General features: G+C 38.0%; 1 protein-coding gene across 2 annotated transcripts; it reads right to left on the reverse strand.

Annotated features, from left to right (window-relative positions):
* Positions 1-4,948: 4,948 nt before the first annotated feature.
* On the reverse strand, positions 4,949-12,014 carry LOC137737173 (tRNA-thr(GGU) m(6)t(6)A37 methyltransferase). 2 transcript variants are annotated; one of them, XM_068476572.2, is made up of 9 exons: positions 11,762-12,014; positions 11,560-11,681; positions 11,178-11,278; positions 10,071-10,266; positions 9,884-9,976; positions 8,152-8,211; positions 7,946-8,020; positions 7,367-7,447; positions 4,949-6,271 (listed from the first exon to the last, which is right to left on the reverse strand). In XM_068476572.2, the coding sequence occupies exons 1-9, from the start codon at positions 11,853-11,855 to the stop codon at positions 5,849-5,851; spliced, it is 1,245 nt and encodes a 414-aa protein (XP_068332673.2). In that variant the 5' UTR covers positions 11,856-12,014; the 3' UTR covers positions 4,949-5,848. The 2 variants fall into 2 exon arrangements, with proteins under 2 accessions (XP_068332673.2, XP_088539215.1); XM_088683089.1 differs by having other exon boundaries at positions 11,560-11,665; positions 11,762-11,916.
* Between the last annotated feature and the right edge of the window lie 6,159 nt (positions 12,015-18,173).

Raw genomic sequence — 18,173 nt, forward strand, 5'->3', positions numbered from 1 at the left:
AATGCAAGAAGTAGAATACATCGTTGATCCACCTTATTAACATCACATTTATTCTCCCTATTTCTTATCGAACAACTCCTATATCAGTTTTCCTTATGACTTTTCGAACAAGTCCTACTTCATTGAAAGAACTTAGTTATTAAACACTTTATCTTGGAAATCTCAAACTTATATGCGAAGGTGAAAGAGTGAGCTTCAGGATCATGCCTAGATTTTAGCAACTCCCTCAGATGACGATTAGAAACCGTTATCCCCTACTTTGAGTTGATGGTCTAATCGACCAACCTTTGTAAATCGAGTTTCCTTGTGTAGTTTGATGAATTCATAATATTCTTGTAGACGACTATCTCATCTACTCTAGTAATGAGATTAAATTCTCCAATCATCAAAAGTCAGCTTCACATCAAATTCCTCAAATATTACCTTTGTGTAAATTGGTACTTTACCTGGGAGATGTGATTTACGTAAATGATATTCTTTTCTTTTCTTCAAAAAGGGCAGTAGCGGAAGAAAGTTGGAATTCTCACAAAATGTTGTGAAGTTCGAGACAAACTTTGGTCTTGTCGACCTTATTGACAAATGGTTATTGATTTTTCGACTATAGTGTTTTTCTTCACTTGTCGACCGAGGAAAATTAGTTTGGTTTGGGATGTTAATTATGAATAAAGTTTCTGACAAAGAACTGTTGTTTCACCTTACCTTTTCTTTACATTTTTCGATGACATTGATTATTTGAAAATCCATGATGACGTGTTCTCTGGATCTTTCGACTGTGCTGAGTCAGCATGATGAAGAATCGCTTATACTTTCCAATGGTTAAAACCGTTCGAAATGAAGCATTCTATTCTTGACTAGAATCAAGTGTTATTATCTTCATTTGAAAAATCGGATGACACTTCTTGGTGAGAATGGGTCTAGAACCTTTACCAAACTTAGATTTCTCAAATACATTTTCGGTTGAGATAAGCTAAGATTTCTAATAGTGATGATGGAAGAACTAAATAAACTTCTACGATTGCCCTATCGTGTATTATCCCAATTGTGCAAATGTATTACTATTTAATGCAGCAAAAGTCTTATGCATACTTGAACATTTTCGGCCTGTCCTATCCTGCCTCAGTTGGAGTTCACAGGTATTGTTTTGTCATTAATTGCAAGATATCAAGAAATGGTTTGAATAGTTGTAATTACTTCTTGTATATGAAGGGAGTTGGGAAGTATCAACAAGCACTTTCAATACAAGGTATCTTGTACATGTGTAAATGATGATGATGCTTCGATGTTTATAGATAGACTTGATAGGTCAATCCATTTTTATTGTTCTAGAGGGACTGCATTTTTGATCACTTAGTAAAATTCCTCATTCATGAAATTGTTAGATTTCTTGGGCATTTAGACCAGCATATATTATGATGGGGATTCCATATTCACCTTTTTGTGCTGGAAGGTATTCTAGTCAATTTTGGGTCCGTGTCTACCCTACTACACTTTGTATTATTTTTTAAACAAGAAAATCATCTAGAGGTGTTGCTAGGACTTTGACATTTAGTCGTGAACGTTAAATTCTCAATCACCCAACAAATACTCTGCTAAACGAATCTTAACCGTTGGTGATTGAATGCTCTAGAAGCTACCGTTGTAGCGAGATGTTATACATTAATTTCAATTTCCTGGTATTCTAGATTTGTTGGACTTATTTGACTTTCAAATTCTTGATTGTTTTTATTGGTGTAGTTTTGCTAAACTCGAGGGAGAATTCAATATGAACTTGCTCACTATAGCGTTATGAACTGCATTGCTGGGTTATGTGGTGTGTATGTTGCTACTATATATCACCATGACACATGTTTCATTTCCAAGTCTTGGTAAGCTTTCTTGAGGGTCGTATGTATTAAGCTTTGTCACGTATCACATTTCACCCTTAGGCTAATGGTTAGTCTGAACGAACTATCCAGACATTGAAGGACATATTGTTTTTGAATATTTTACAGTTTTAGCCAGTCATGGCAAGCACTCACCTTGGTTAGAGTTATGTGTAGCTACAGTTACATTTCTGATTTGGCTATGGTATTGTCTGAGCCTTAGTATAGAGATGTTACGCACTGGACATGTTTGAAAAATGAGTATTGTGAACAGGTATTTGGATGATCGAGATTATGATATAGAAAAATTATGATTATTAGTAATGTTACCCTTGAGGGTAGTGTGTGAGCACGATTGAGACTTGGATCAACGATGTATGTATATTTCCCAGTGAGGTGCAAGATGGTAATATTACATCCTCGGGAATTTGCTACTTGCTTATTGAGACAACAGTAGGTTGTTGGTATTGCGGGTTGCAGACCGTAATATCAATGACTTATTCGTTGGGTTCGTTAAGCAAATAGACAAGTAAGTCATTCTATGTTAGCATTTGAATTTACTTATTTAGTTAGTTATTTATTGTCTGGGCTCGACCCAAAGATACTGCATGTTCATTTTCGGGGTACGTAACGCAACAAGTGCGTAGGTGAAAAATAGTCTATGTTTAGTTTTAATTCTAGTACAATAACTTTATGTTATTATATACATATATAGACATTTTCCTATCTTCTAGAGTACATTATGTTTAGCAAATGATTTCAAAATTTCGGGGACGAAATTTTTTTAAGGTGGCTAGATTATGGCAACCCATCCTTAAAATTTCGTTTTTATTTATTTTAATCGAGGGAATTGACGAAAATGCACTAGAGGCAAGGATTTTGACTTCTGTTGACCATTATCTAGAGGAACGTATGACTTATTCTTTTGACGTATTTGTGTAATACTCATTGGTACGAACACATAGGCGAAAGCCGTTCGCGAGTCCAGATTCTAACGATATAGTTATTGACATTTGAAGTTGTTTCACTAAATTATAGATTTAAAGGAAAGTAAACTCCCACCATGTGGGAATTGTAACCAATTAGAAATTAGGGAGGAAGGAGTGGACCAATTAGACAAAAGGGCAAGGGACCAATTAGATGAATAGGAGGGCAACCAATCAAGAGGGAGGATCCCCCTCTTCCCGTACACCATGAACCCAAGTATGATCCGGCCAAAATTTCGACCAATTTTTACCATTTTTCAGTTGAATTTCGCACATCCATCACCTACAATCTACTCCACCATCTTCCCTCTACCATCTCCATCCAAATTTAAGGGTTTTTAAGTCCTAACCCACGAGGAATTTCACCGGAGCACCGGAGGTGCTCGACGGCAATTCCTCCATTTTGGCGAGTTCTACCACCTAAAACTACCCTTAATCAACTTTCCTTGGACCCAAGAACAACACCCAACCAGTGGTAGAGACGTTGGAACACTGAGGAAGGAAAATCGAAGTTCACACATTTTAGGGTTCCGGCAGGTTTGAGTAAATTGGAGCCTTTCCCGGTCAAATTGGACTTGGTCACAGGTATAAAATTTGCTCTACTCTTTGAGATCTTCATTTCTGTAAAATTTGAGAATTTTTGGAGATAGTTGAATTTTCCGGCGAATCGAGACGGCCGACCGCCGTGTGCGGCGGTGCGTGAGCCGAGTCACCCCTGACCTTTCTAAGCTAATTTTGACACCCCAATTCCAGAGGTGAAGTCCGATTGATGAAATCTCATCATTTGAGCATAGTTTTGATAAAGACCGCTACTTGAACATTATGTGAATTGACGATCCGACCGTTGGGTCGTCACCAAACTTTAATACATCATAGTCTGTAATATTTGAGGATATTAGAAACTTATAGATTGGAAATCTGACGTATGGATCTTCCTGAATTGGATTTGTAAGTGCGTAAAATAAAACGTTGACCGCCACTTGAATTGGCAATTGGCGGAGATCCAACTGTTGGATCATAATGAAACTTTAGTATGATGTTTGAGAAGCAAAATGTGGATCTTTGGAAGTTTCGGATCGGAAATCCAAGATGCGGATCTTTCGAATTGAGTTACATAGGGTTGTGGACCCTATCGTTGATCTTTGACCGACAGTTGACTTTTGGGCAATGAGTCTCAAATCATTTTAGAACGTCATTGGGATGTGTTTTATGTTATGTGTTCTATTGATAAGAGTTCTAAGACGTGACTAAATAATTGTTCTAGGTGAGGATCGTTCGTGACGTCTCGATATTCGTGCTAGGGAGTCGTAGCGCGGACCTCAAGTGAGTGGGTCTTTTCCTTTTATCGTATGTATATCATTGATAGTTCCACAAAACGCTTTTAAATTGATTTATGCATTTTATGTCATGTCATATATATATTTGTACATTCTAAAATACTATGATATGGTTGAGTTTTAGATTGCAGGTGATGGATGTGCGAAATTCAACTGAAAAATGGTAGAAATTGGCCAGAATTTTGGCCGGATCATACCTGGGTTCATGGAGTGCATGGGAATAGGGGGATCCTCCCTCTTGATTGGCTACCCTCCTATTCATCTAATTGGTCCCTTGCCCTTTTGTCTGATTGGTCCACTCTTTCCTCCCTAATTTCTAATTGGTTACAATTCCCACATGGTTGGGAGTTTATTTTCCTTTAAATCTATAATTTAGTGAAACAACTTCATACGTTCCTCTAGACGATGGTCAACAGAAGTCAAAATCCTTGCCTCTAGGGTATTTTCATCAATTCCCTCGATTAAAATAAATAAAAATGAAATTTTAAGGACAGGTTGTCACAGATGAAATTATCAATTTTTAATGAATTTAGGAACTTATTTTATTGAAAAAATAATTCAAAGACCTAATTTTCACTTAAGTACGAATACATGAACTAAATCGGCACTTAACTCCCTTACAAGCCCAAGTGTCGATCGCTAATTGTAACCGGTTATACATCCCTCGTCACGTGTAACTAAGAATCTCGGGTGGCACAAATTACAGGATAACACAAGTTGTATTGAATAGAAGTTTATGGCCAGCAATTTAACTCAATTCGAGTTTCAAATCCTTATCTATTCAGACCTCCACCATGAAATGATTATTCCAAAGAAACACAATATCAGTTCTTTTCTTTTTTTTCTTTTTTTTTTGGGTGAAAAGTTGCTTTATTCCAACACAATAATTACACAAGAAAAGGCCCAAATACATACACAAACAAAAAGGACCTCAGAAGCAACTAAAGAGCCCAAAACAAAGAAAACACCGAAACAAACCTTGGCAGCTTCAACCCGCCATCGCCGAAAATCCACTTACCAACCAACAAAAACAAACGTTCCCTGCATACACCTGAAAACAAGCTAAATAGAGCCCCAAAACTAAAAGAAAATAGAGTGAAAACAGAACCCCAACACAAATCCCCAAACACCGCCAAGCACCACATCTGTAGCTGCCACACATCGGAAGAAGCTTGTGGGAAGAAGCAACCCATTAGCAACAGGGCCAACAAAGTGAAACCCAAAACGAAGGAAGCTAGTGGGAAAGAGCAACCCACTAGCAACAATGCCATCAAAGACAATCCCAAGGAAGGTGGTGGTGTGAATATCCGAGCAAAAACTCTACGCACCTTCTGGGTGAAACGAGAAAAATTCGGTACAAAGATGGAGAAGCCAAACCAGGATGTGCAGTCGAAGAGGCATGGGGTTGATTGGGTGGAAGATGGAGTGAAGTGCGAGGAAAGTGGAAGAAAAATGAGAAAAAGATGGAAAGAAGATGCAAAGAAAGGGAAAAGGGAAGAAACCACAGAAGGAAGGAAGAAGGAAAGTGGAAAGGAGGAGAGAAGGAAGAAAAAAGGGGGAAAGTGGAAAGGAAGTAGAAGGGAGGAAGGAAACCAGGGAATCAAGGGCACAAGAAGTTGGAAGAAAGTGGCGATCAGGCTCCTGGAGAGGGGGAAACAGAAGCTCAAGGAGAAGGAAAGGAAAAGAAAAGTGGAAACACAACATCAGTTCTCAAAGGGCACGAAATGTCTCTCCATGTAGAGTAATTACATCGCTTTTGACTACTATTAGTCACGCTCGATGCTTCTGTCACTTTCTCTACAACAACACTGCCATCACAATCGAGTCTGTATGAAACATCCAATCCTTCTAGAGTCAGGTGATATATTATGTCTCTGGGAGACTGCGGTGGCTGTTCGCTTCCAGGGCTAGAAGCTTCTTCACCAGGGTGGTAATCTGAACATTCGTTCAATTGTTTCCCATTTTCTGACTTGGTGAAGGAATCATGAGGTCGATTTCGTTGAGACAATGAGCGAATATCCCATGAAAGCACCTGCTTGATCAAGTTTTGGAACTCATCTGGCGAAGCATAGAGTGAATTCTTTCCCTGCAACAAACCAGAGGCAGATGGAATAAATAAAGTGCACAGGAATTGGTGCTTCAAGGTGTGAGAGAATAAAGTATTTCCCAGTTAATGTAGTTGATTTTTGAACTGTTTTCATGGAAAAGGAATAGCATTTTCTAAACCCGAGATTTAAATAGCTAATTATTTGAGTATAAGGGCAAAGGAATTTATATAGCTAATTTGGACAGGACAATGAAAAAAGAAGATTAAGAATCGATTAAACATTCACAACCAGGGAGTGAAAGAAGGAATCAATCTATTCATGATCTGCTAAGAACCCCTTTGGGAATTTTAAACAGGACACAAGTTCAGAACCTAGAACTGATAGAAGTGTCGGCTAACAGGAATGTCAATTATTCCCAGGTATAGCTATTTGCAGGATGAGATAGAACATATGGGAGACCTATTTACTAACTCACAGAGTTTCGCAATCAGAACACCAAAAAAACAGCCAGAATGAGATCTCATAGGATGATGAGTTGTTGAATCTTTTAGAATTTAATTACTGAGATGTTATGATATCCTCCACTAGATTCAGCGTATAGAGCCTGAGTTCGACCAGTAGTATTGATGAAGAAAAACTATACAATTCTTTTCATAGGAAAGATAAACATATATAGTTGCCAATCAATTTGCACACAATGAACGACAATTTTCATACAGCATTGTCGGTCCAATGTTGAGGCACATATTTTAAATCAGGAGGTCAGTTTCCCTCTTAGATCTTCACATTTGACTTCCAGGTTTCAATTTATATTTTTCTTGGACAGAGTGATCTTTAAGGTGTTCAGTTACATCCTGTTGAATCCTGTTTTTTCGTTTTCTTCTTATTTCCTGGGCTTTTTTTTTTTTTTTTTTTTTTTCACTGCAGGTACCCTTGTTTTAAAGGTTGCTTACATTTCTTTCTGGTGTTGTGTGAAGAGTTTGACTTTTACCAATGAAGAGCTAGGAAGCAGACTATTGATGCAAATTGTAAACAAATATGAATAATTAATCAAAACAACAAATTAAAAGGATGTCTCCTTCAAAAATATGAAACAGGTTCTTGATGTTTGAAGTAAAGATAAGACCACTCACTGATATTTCCCAGCAATCAGCGAGTGTTGAAGTGAAGCCCTCCGAGAAACTAACAGAAGCTACTGCTAAAACACTGTCCCCCTGCAGAAGAAATGGATATTAATTCAAAACAAGGAAGGAATTGATCCTATAAGTTACCAGAAGAGTACTTACATGTTACACTGACATAGGAAGAAGGCTCTGAAATAGGTATTTTTCCTTTGAAATCACATTATACAGTTGTATACTAACAATTCACAATCTCAAAATATGCAAGGTCGAGGTGGGAAATATCTACAACTTATACATATGCAGTTTTCCATAATAGATATTTGAAGGTTTTGATCCAAGTATCAGCCAAACCGAACAAGAATCCATACTGCAAACCAACTCTCAACTGAACTGGAGAGTTTGTATCCTGCAGCTTATGCACTAATAGTCTATACCGTATGAACGTCTTATAACTACACATCACTTGACTTTCAACCTCCCAAGTTTAATATCCAAAACTTCTTGATGAGTTTAATGGACAATCTCTTATCTTGTATGTCACGAATCTATAAAGATTTACAAATTCCTGAAAGACAATGGAAATGATACCGTTAACCACTTTGGCACTCTTGCTCCTTGGATGCTGTCACTGTAGGGGAGATAAGGTTTGACATCAAGTACTGGCTGTCAATAAAACTAAACCAAGTAAGTTTGATTTGAAAAAACTAAACCAAGTAAGTTTGATTTGAAAAAACAAAAATCAGAACAAAAAGAAAATGGATGTGGCCAGTTGAGATAAAAATTGTAAAACTTACTGTCCCATCAACCAAATCCACACCAGAGAGTAGAAGCATACTCCTGTGTACAGCTTCCACCTAAATTACACAGTATATTTTTGTAAGACTCCAGACTCTCTCTTTCATAAGCATATTTTCAATTTTTTTTTTTTTTTTTTTATATGCAGTCAAACTTTAACTTTAAGATAAGAACACATACAGAACAGTTTTATAGATATTTTTGTAAGACTCCAGACTTTCTCTCTTTCATAAGCATATTTTCAATTTTTTTTTTTTTTTTTTTTTATATGCAGTCAAACTTTAACTTTAAGATAAGAACACATACAGAACGGTTTTATAGAGTAAAAATAATTAAAATGGTTGTATGACAACAAAAAGTAATTAAACCTAATGTTGTGAATATCGCATTTAAGAATGAATAAAAAAGAACAAACTTGGAAATCGAAAACAAAATAACCAAGATAAACAACACTAAGAACTAATGTGGTTCGGCTATACGTGCCTATGTCCATGGGGCAACAACAGTAGTCTTTCACTATATAAATAATGAATACAACGGATAATCTTGCCAAGTCTCTAGGATTAAGACTTGACGAAAAACCTGAAAAAACAAGAACAAGAAATACGCTTATCTCTTTCTTTTCTCTCGCACATACTTTGCCCACACAATATTCTCACACTCTAACTCCTTGAGTGGTATACAACTTATTATTTTGCTCCAATTCAAAACCAGTGCAATAGCCTGTTTATATAGATATAGGAAAGGTCTTCCTCAATAAGCATTACTAATCCTAATTGGAATCTAGTTATGAATCCTTCTCCAATTGAGAAACCAACTCCAATTGGGAAAACAACTTAAAATGGGTAAACAACTCCAATTGGGAAAACAACTCCAAATGGGAAAACAACTTCAATTGGGTAAACAACTTCAATTTGAAACAACTCCAATTGGGAAAACAACTTCAACTGGGTAAACAATTTAATCCTCTAAAACTATAATTCCTAATAGACTCGGGACAAATCATCATGGGCTGAAAAAACCTAACACCTAATACATCATGCCACATACTTCAGACCACTTCTCTAAATGCTGGAAAGGAACTTGGAGAGTAAAGAATAAAGTTAAAAATGTAAAACAGTTGGCCTAACACACAGGATGCATAACTATAATACAATGTTAGAGAACGACTAGACCCAATAGCTTAATGTATATTAAGGTGCCCTTCCTCACGTGTCGCCCCATCCTAAGTGTAGATAGGGAGAGAAAAAAACATTTGGGTGCCCCAACCTTGTAGAATATGGGTGCAGCCCCACCCTGCAACATATGGGTGCAGCCCCTCCCTGCACCTTGCAAACCAAAAAAGAAGTGGGGGAATGGGGATTGAGTTTTAGAACCCTGTACCTACAAACCAAGGCTATGATACCATGTTATAATTAGAGTATTCAATCAAAAACCAATTGGTAATTGGTGGATAGGTCTAAGACATATATTCTGATGCAAGCAATATATTCATGATATAAGTATTCCCTCAAGAAAAACCAAAAGAAAGAACAAAAAGAGAAAAAGAACGAAGCTATTAGATGGGTTTCCAATTGTGTGAGAGTACTGAGTTTTGATAGTTCTTGAAAAACTTCACTTCCACAACCAAGGTTCAGTATTAGTCAAACGCAGAATGTTGATATTTTTTTTTTTTTTTTTTTTTTTTTGAGTCGCTATAAAAAGATCTATTCAGCAGTAGTATAACCTTACCTTGGCAACAGTGAGTCCAATGGGGCATGGCCTGTGTGGAGATCGTGTCGCAAAGACTCCCCTCCTTTCACCGTTTAGTCTTGGTACCCTCACCTATTCATCCAGTCAACCTTTCCACAAAGTTAAAAAGAATAACTAATCACCAAAGGCAAGGACTACTGTATACCATACTCAGAGGCACACACACCTTGGCCTTGAACCTTGACTTAGTCGGATCCTTCCAAAGCTTCTCCAGATTTGTATTTAGATGGAAAACATATATAACCCAGCAGTGAGAATATTCTCCAAGACCCTCAAGCGAAGCTGGAGGAACACGAGCTGAATTAAAAATCAAACAGGCCCTGGAAAGAGGAACAAGTAGAGGTTGTCGAGGGGTCCCATTCCTGCACAATTAAAAAGTGAAAGATCATCAATGTGACATTAAAGAAACCTTGCATGCACAACAAATGTGCACATTCTTACTTTTCCCAAACAAATATGCACTTTTTGAAAAGCTTTTTATTTTATCAATACATAGACAAACAAATGCAACGAACTGCTGGCAACCAAAGATGGGATAGCTTGAAAATGAGCAGACCAGAAGCCCTGAGAAACCAAGCATTCCCAAGCATGAGGTGCAACTGCAAACTAAAGGTGGCTGAGTATCCCATTCATGCACCAGTGTAAACTGCGCACATGTGTGTATAGGTGTGCAAAATGTTACTTTAACTCTACGATAAACCTTATTCTAATAATTTCAACTGCAACGTTTAATTTATCTATATGACTCCTTTTGCTCCGACAAGTGACAGGATAAAAATCCAACACATCCACTGGGGATGGAACCCAGAACTCAACCTCAACCCTTTAGATATAGAAGGAGAGAGGTGCTACTAAGCCCAAAGGAAAAAGAATTTTTTCTAGCACTGCTGAAAGTTTTCGCCATAATTTGATTTCTGTACATACTTAAAATCAAAAGGACAGAGCGTTTTGAAAACTACCATTTTACTCAAAGGAAAAGACAAATGAAACCTATTAACTTGATCCTCGGTTTTGGAAAATCAAATAATTTGGATATCCGTATTGGTCGGTCTGTTTTCTCTTTGTGCTTTAGTTCCTTGATTAGCATCAGATTTCTTCAACCACTTCATGAGGAGTAAACAATTCTAGTGATCAGATCTATATACCCACCCACTCAATCACTTTGGGCGCAATTGTATCATATTGATAGACAGATGATATATGAACATACAGTCAAGTGATGAGAAACAAAGATCTTTAAGTCGGAATACCAAACTTGGTCCACCCAAAATACCTGGTAGAGAAGCATGACTGGATGACACCAATAGGTGCCATGGGGTAAGAAGTCAGCTCCAAACTATCCAACTTAGGTTGCGTCAGCGCTTCTCTCAAAGCCTCCAAATACAAAATGATAAAGAATTAGCAAGCCGAGAAAAAACGCGAATGACATGTGAAATGCGAACGCTACGATCAATGTTACTTCCGGATACGCCTATGGACTGAAATGAACACAATCATGATCTAGGCAAATCCCTAAACGATTACGTAATGAAGTACAACAACATAGGCAAATAGTTAAGGCACTGTACGGACAACAACCAATCAAATTTCCAATCACAAATGCATATGAAATAAACCAGCTCAATTAAATGCAGAATCACTGCTGGCGAGTGTACCTGCTGAGCCCGAATTCGACCTTGCCGTTCGGCACCACATATGTCTGAGGAGGCCTTGAGAGATTTCTGGAGCTCACCAATCTTGCAATCCAAATCCCTTGTTTTTCTTTTCAACAAATACACTGTTAAAAACCAAAAGAAAGATAAATTACAAGAACCCAAATGCAATGCAGTAAGATGAACTACAAGAAAGGGAAATTACAAGAAAAGGCGGTGGAGGCGGAGAGCGCTGCAAGCGCAAAGGTTATGGTGGCTCTTAACCATTTTGATTCATCTGTACTGTAACAGTAAGCCATGGAAAATTGTAACGGATTCTCTTCTCGCAGTTAAAGCCAAAGAGTTTTCCCATCTGGGCGCTTGGCCGTGACATATAGGGTTTGGACCGAGAGTGGAAAACCGAGTTTTTGTTTTTTTATTTTTAAATTTTATTTTATTTTAAACAAATAGTATTATTTACATTAAGGGATGAGTTTAGCCTCATAATTAGTTAGGAATAATATGATTCAAATTCGTTTTTGGTGAGAATCGAACCTAACACCTCTTATTTGTAAGTGAAGAGGAATATCACTGAACTATAGTACTAAGTGGCAAAAGGGATAACCAAGTTGAAAGGCCACGATTTTCGCCCAATAATGATTCTTTAGGCCAGTTGGCTCCCAGCTCGGAAGAGCATTAATTTGATCAAGTCCTAATGGAAGTAAAACTCTTAAAGGGTCAGACTCAGGCATAGCTTGGTCGAGTCCTGGTTAAATTAAAATTGCCAAGAATTAGTTTGGTTTTCTAATAAGATTCGAATTATTCCATGAATCAAAACCTATGTGTTGAGCAAAAATTGTACACAATATGTAAACAAATAATTCACTCGACACAATTTCATCCTCGTTCATTTTTTTTGAAGAGGGTTTTTGTGACAGCCCGTCTCGGACTTTTCGTACCGTAGGGGTGAAATGACGGTTTTGCCCCTAGTATGTTTGTTTCGTTGTGTGGTTGTTTTTGGGTTTTGATTGGTTGATTTTGGACCACACACATACCCTGCTCATTTCTCTCTCTCTACCCTGTCCCGAGACTCTCTCTCTCTCCCTTTCCTATCTTTTTCGTACAGACAACACCCAAAACCCTTGGAATCTTCACGGATCGAGGAAACAAACTACATATTTGTGCTCGTGAGTCCTTAGGAGTTCAACCATACCTATTTCAGGTAAGGATACCTTAGTTTTCACGTCGAACTCGAGATCCCCGATTTGGTCACTGTTCATGCACACGTTAATTCTTGTGTTTTTGGGAATTTCAAGCTTGTAGGAAGTTTGGTGAGGTCCTTAGGAGGCTCGGGGTGGTTCGTTTGAAGGTTTTGGATGTAGGGATCGTGAGTTATAGGTTTGGCCGGAGTTGGTGGTGTTTTCCTGGCAAGATTCCGTTGGTTTTAGTGCTTTAAAGTGGTACGAATTTGTTCCTCTTGTTGTAAGCTTCATTTTGGTACCAATTTTGTGAAATTTGGATGAAAAACGAAGAAGATATCAAGTTTTGAAATTTTCCCGGTTTTCTGGCGCCGGAGTTTGGCCGGAGAAAATGACGGAATATTCCGTCAGTTTGGACAGAATATTCCTAACGGCGTTAATGGAATCAGTTAGACTTAACGGAATATTCCTGACGGCATTGACTAACGCCGTCAGTGTGTCAGGCACGTGCCTGCTCATGGGCACCGCGTGTGGCCGTGCCTTGGCCGACGCATGGGGGCGCGTGCGGTGTCAGAAAATTATTTTAAAAATATAGGGATGTTCATGAGGTTGAGTAGATCATGTTGGTGTATTCATACACCCCATTTGAGCATTGTATGAGAAGTTATTTCATTATGTTGGTTATGTGCTTTAAAATTTACGTTTTTATAGTTGTTTCGCATATAGGTAAGTCCTATCCCGAGGACGAGCATGGTCACTCGAGGCAAGGGGGTTACAACCCTTCTACATACCAGTGAGTGGGCTTTTGGTTTTCCGTATATACCTATATATTTATGTTTTTTCCAGAAAGTGAAATGAAACGTTTATACGTTTATATACCATGCATTATGTTTGCTGTTTAATTATGTATTATTAGTTGCACATATATATATATATATATATATATATATATATGTTTGGTGCTGCGGACGTACAGGTAAGTGACAAGTAAGTTATGGTTTATGTTTATGTTTAGTAGTGATTTAAGATGCATAGAGAGCTCATAACCTGCACCCCCGGTGTTAGTGCTACCGCCTAGAGTTGGGCACAATCCTTCACGTGATGTTCACCTCCCGCACCACACGCTCATCTTGGATCCAAGTTAAGTGCACAGTCCTGTCGTACAAACCACTCTAGGTGGTTCCGACTCGTAGGTGACCCGCGATTATTCGCCCATTCTTCACGTGATCGGAGCACTTGAGTGTACTTATTATACACCCAGTCCTGTCGTACAGACCACTTTAGGTGGTTCCGACTCGTGTGCAGGTGTAGTTAGTGAGTTGGAGATTTAAGCTTTAGTTTTAGCCGTACAGGTCACGTTAGGTGACTCCGTTGACAGATTATATGGCATGGATTGGCATTACCTGAGTACTTGCATCTTATTTTGAGGCATTTGGCGTGGCATATTTCTGAGCATGATTTATATCTATGAATATATTATATTTTCTGGGAAGTATACAGGTTTTACGGCGAGAGGTTAGAACTTTGTTTATGAAATGATTTTTTAAAAGCTTTGTTTTTGCCCACTCACACTTTCTGTTTTGCGCCCCTCTAAGTTCTAGTTTGGCTAGCGCTTTTGGTGGCTCCCCAGAGGATTTTCCCAACTTATCTGACAGATTATCACCAATGTAAGACCACCTTTGGGTGTGTTTATTTAGTGTTGTTTCTCCCAGACTGCACTAGGTGTTTCGTGCTCTGAACTTTGTTTTTCACACTTACGCTTGCACATGTACGTTATTTACTTTGTGTATAGCTAGGTTTGTTTTTATTTATTCGTACTTTTATTATTATTTCTTAGCTTCCGCACTGTGCACATGGTTACGTCACTTCCATGTGACGGCTAGCATGCCCTAATCTCGGTCGGGGTGTGTCAGTTTTACTAATTTGAGTTCGACCTATTCTAGGCTATGCACCTATTAATTACAACCCTTCTTTTGGGAAAGGAATACCCTTTGATTCTAATATGAATAAATTGTAACTTGGAGATTTGACTGCATCTAGGTAGAACCCTAGATTGCCTATGTACGCTCGTTGAGGGATCAAGTCACTCGTAGTTCCTTATGTATTTATTGGGGCTTGATGCCTTGTGAAGTTTTAGCTCGTGCGGGCGAGGAATTTGAGCCATTGGAGCATTACGTAGCTTCGTGTAAATACACTGTTAAAAACCAAAAGAAAGATAAATTACAAGAACCCAAATGCAATGCAGTAAGATGAACTACAAGAAAGAGAAATTACAAGAAAATGAGGTGGAGGCGGAGAGCGCTACAAGCGCAAAGGTTATGGTGGCTCTTAACCATTTTGATTCATCTGTACTGTAACAGTAAGCCATGGAAAATTGTAACGGATTCTCTTGTCGCAGTTCAAGCAAAGAGTTTCCCCATCTGGGCGCTTGGGCATGACATATAGGGTTTGGACCGAGAGTGGAAAACCGAGTTTTTGTTTTTTTGTTTTTAAATTTTATTTTATTTTAAACAAATAGTATTATTTACATTAAGGGATGAGTTTAGCCTCATAATGAGTTAGGAATAATATGGTTCAAATTCGCTTTTGGCGAGAATCAAACCTAACACCTCTCATTTGTAAGTGAAGAGGAATATCACTGAACTATAGTACTAAGTGGCAAAAGGGATAACCAAGTTCAAAGGCCACGATTTTCGCCGAATAATGATTCTTTAGGCCAGTTGGCTCCCAGCTCGGAAGAGCATTAATTTGATCAAGTCCTAATGGAAGTATAACTCTTAAAGGGTCAGACTCAGGCATAGCTTGGTCGAGTCCTGGTTAAATTAAAATTGCCAAGAATCAGTTTGGTTTTCTAATAAGATTCGAATTATTCCATGAATCGAAACCTATGTGTTGAGCAAAAATTGCACACAATATGTAAACAAATAATTCACTCGACACAATTTCACCCTCGTTCATTTTTTTTGAAGAGGGTTTTACTAATTTGAGTTCGACCTATTCTAGGCTACGCGCCTATTAATTACAACCCTTCTTTTGGGAAAGGAATACCCTTTGATTCTAATATGAATAAATTGTAACTTGGAGATTTGACTGCATCTAGGTAGAGCCCTAGATTGCCTACGTACCCTCGTTGAGGGATCAAGTCACTCGTAGTTCCTTATGTATTTGTTGGGGTTTGATGCCTTGTGAAGTGCGGGTGAGGAATTTGAGCCATTGGAGCAATACGTAGCTTCATGCTCTTTGATACTTGATGCGGCTTCGTGCCATTGGGATACTTGATACGGTTTTGTGCCATCGAAATTTAATACGACTTCGTGCCATTTAGTATTTGATGTGATTTCATGTCATTTGAAGCTTGTTATGGCCTCGTACCATTTAACCACTTCAGAAATTTGAAATTAAATTTGATGTAGAGTAAATTCATCGAGCTTGGTGTTTTGAGGTGGTTCACGTTTATGGATTTTGAAGTGGTTCGAAGTTATCTTCGATTTGATGCGGCAATGAGTCTGCAAAAGAGATGAGAGCACTGTTGTTGTCATCGATTTGGGGTTTCGGAGACTTGGCTTAAGACTATGGCAAAAGCAAGGTGCCCAAAAGATAATGACTGGCAAAAATGAATTGATGGGTTTTGACAAGAATGACCTATGTCTTTTCAAAGCCTAGTGGATTTTGGGTGAGACTTATACTCCCACGTGATGAGCAACATTTCTTTCTTTTATTTTCCTTCATTTACTTTGTCTTGAAACCCATTTCATTTTGTCTTTATGCCTAACACTAACTCGGCAACACAGTAGCACATCAAGTCTTTGCTTTCACATTGTTTAATAAAAGCAATTGGCAAAGCACCTTTTTTTTTTTATAAATGCCTTTTCAGGCTTTAAGTCCCCTGCTTTTCTCTTCTATTTTTTTTTTATTTGCTTTTGTCCTTCAGGCAATGAGCATGATTGGGCTGTAAAAACTCTTCTTTTGTGTAATGGTAGATGACAAGCCTAATTTGATGTTAGTAGCTTTTGTAGTCTAAATTTACTGAACTTTTCATTTATCATGAGTAGCTTTCAGTACCAATTTAATTTGGTTTTTATCATGGTTGTTGGACCAACTATTTTGCAGCATCGAGTTCGTTGAAAACAAGTGTTGATTCATGGCTCCAAAGGTTAGAATTGCACTTTAAAGTTTGCAGGACGCCCTCATTTCTTTTTGCTTCTATTTGTGTGTTTCATCAGAATAGGCGCTAGACTTTTCCATTTAAATGTCACGTGAGTGGTTTTATAATAGCCGTGCTCATGGTTTTATAATAGCCGCACCATTTTTCCAAACACAGCAGCTACTTCTCCCATGCTTTAACTTTCTTTTGGTAAAGTCCCGTTCTTTGACTTTGGTCCACCTTTGAAATACCATGCAAACATCATCCCAATACTTTGCTGGAACTTTAAGACATCATCTTTCAGTCTATCTGCGTACTCTGTTAGGCTGCAAATTTCTCTCTCCCTTTGCACGATTTCTCTCCCAGTCTCGGGCTTTCCTCTTTTAGATTTTATAATCACTTGGTTGAAGTAGGATCAAAAGCACGGCCCACCTTCCCTTCGTGATTTAAAGGTTTTTACACAGCATGCTTTCCTTGTAGATAGTTGCACCATTATTCAAACATAGTTGCTGCTTTTAACTTTTTAGTCAAGTATAGCTGCTGTGCAGCACCTATGAGTAAATATAGTTTTGATATTTGGACTTAGCTCTCCGTAATCAAGTATGCATGACAATTGTTGTTTTCAATGCATTAGACTCATTCTTTCTTTTTTCTTTTTCCCCCTTTTTTTTTTTCTTGTTTTGTTTTGTTTTTGTTTTTCGCTTTTGCTTCTTTCATCACTCTACATAAGTGAAAATCACCTATGCTTTGTCATACTCAATTTAAACTCTCGTATGCGAAGAGTTCAAACAAATGCTAGCATATGACATCTTAAACAAATGTTAATTCCATTGGGGGAAAAAATATAATTTTTGATGAGTTATGGCTGCATCTAATTTTGGGGATCAGATTGCTTACGTATCCTATGAAAGGATCAAGCTAAACGTAATTCATCCCTTGATTTCGGGAAAGTGGTTTTTATGGCGGTATCTAGTAATAAAACTAGACTACCTACATACCTTGTGACAGAAACAAGCCGAATGTAGTTCACCCCTTAATTTTCAGGAATTTTTTTTTTTATATGACTGCACCCAGCTTTAATGCTAGGCTGCCTACATACCCTTTTTGAGGGATCGAGTCATACGTAGTTCAGAGGAAAAGATTTATCTTGATTGTTTCCTTCCCAGAGTTCGTTTCGCACTGTTTATGCGTAGAACCTCGTCATGAGCTTTCCGTTTGACGCATGGGTGTATTTATTTCCCATTGGCGTTAGAGAGTTCGTAGGCACCTTTGGTGACAACATACGATCCTTCCCA

This window comes from Pyrus communis, chromosome 13, assembly GCF_041283825.1.
Source record: "Pyrus communis isolate YQ-2024b chromosome 13, ASM4128382v1, whole genome shotgun sequence".
In the NCBI taxonomy this organism is placed as follows: domain Eukaryota; kingdom Viridiplantae; phylum Streptophyta; class Magnoliopsida; order Rosales; family Rosaceae; genus Pyrus; species Pyrus communis.

What these genes read in the sequence shown, in the direction of transcription:
- LOC137737173 (XM_068476572.2), bottom strand. Translation starts at nt 11,855, where the DNA reads ATGGCTTACTGTTACAGTACAGATGAATCAAAATGGTTAAGAGCCACC. An exon ending in GTCGAATTCGGGCTCAGCAG is followed by an intron (nt 11,279 to 11,559) that starts GTACACTCGCCA and finishes TTGTATTTGGAG; the next exon opens with GCTTTGAGAGAAGCGCTGAC. An exon ending in TTGGACTCACTGTTGCCAAG is followed by an intron (nt 8,212 to 9,883) that starts GTAAGGTTATAC and finishes TGTGTAATTTAG; the next exon opens with GTGGAAGCTGTACACAGGAG.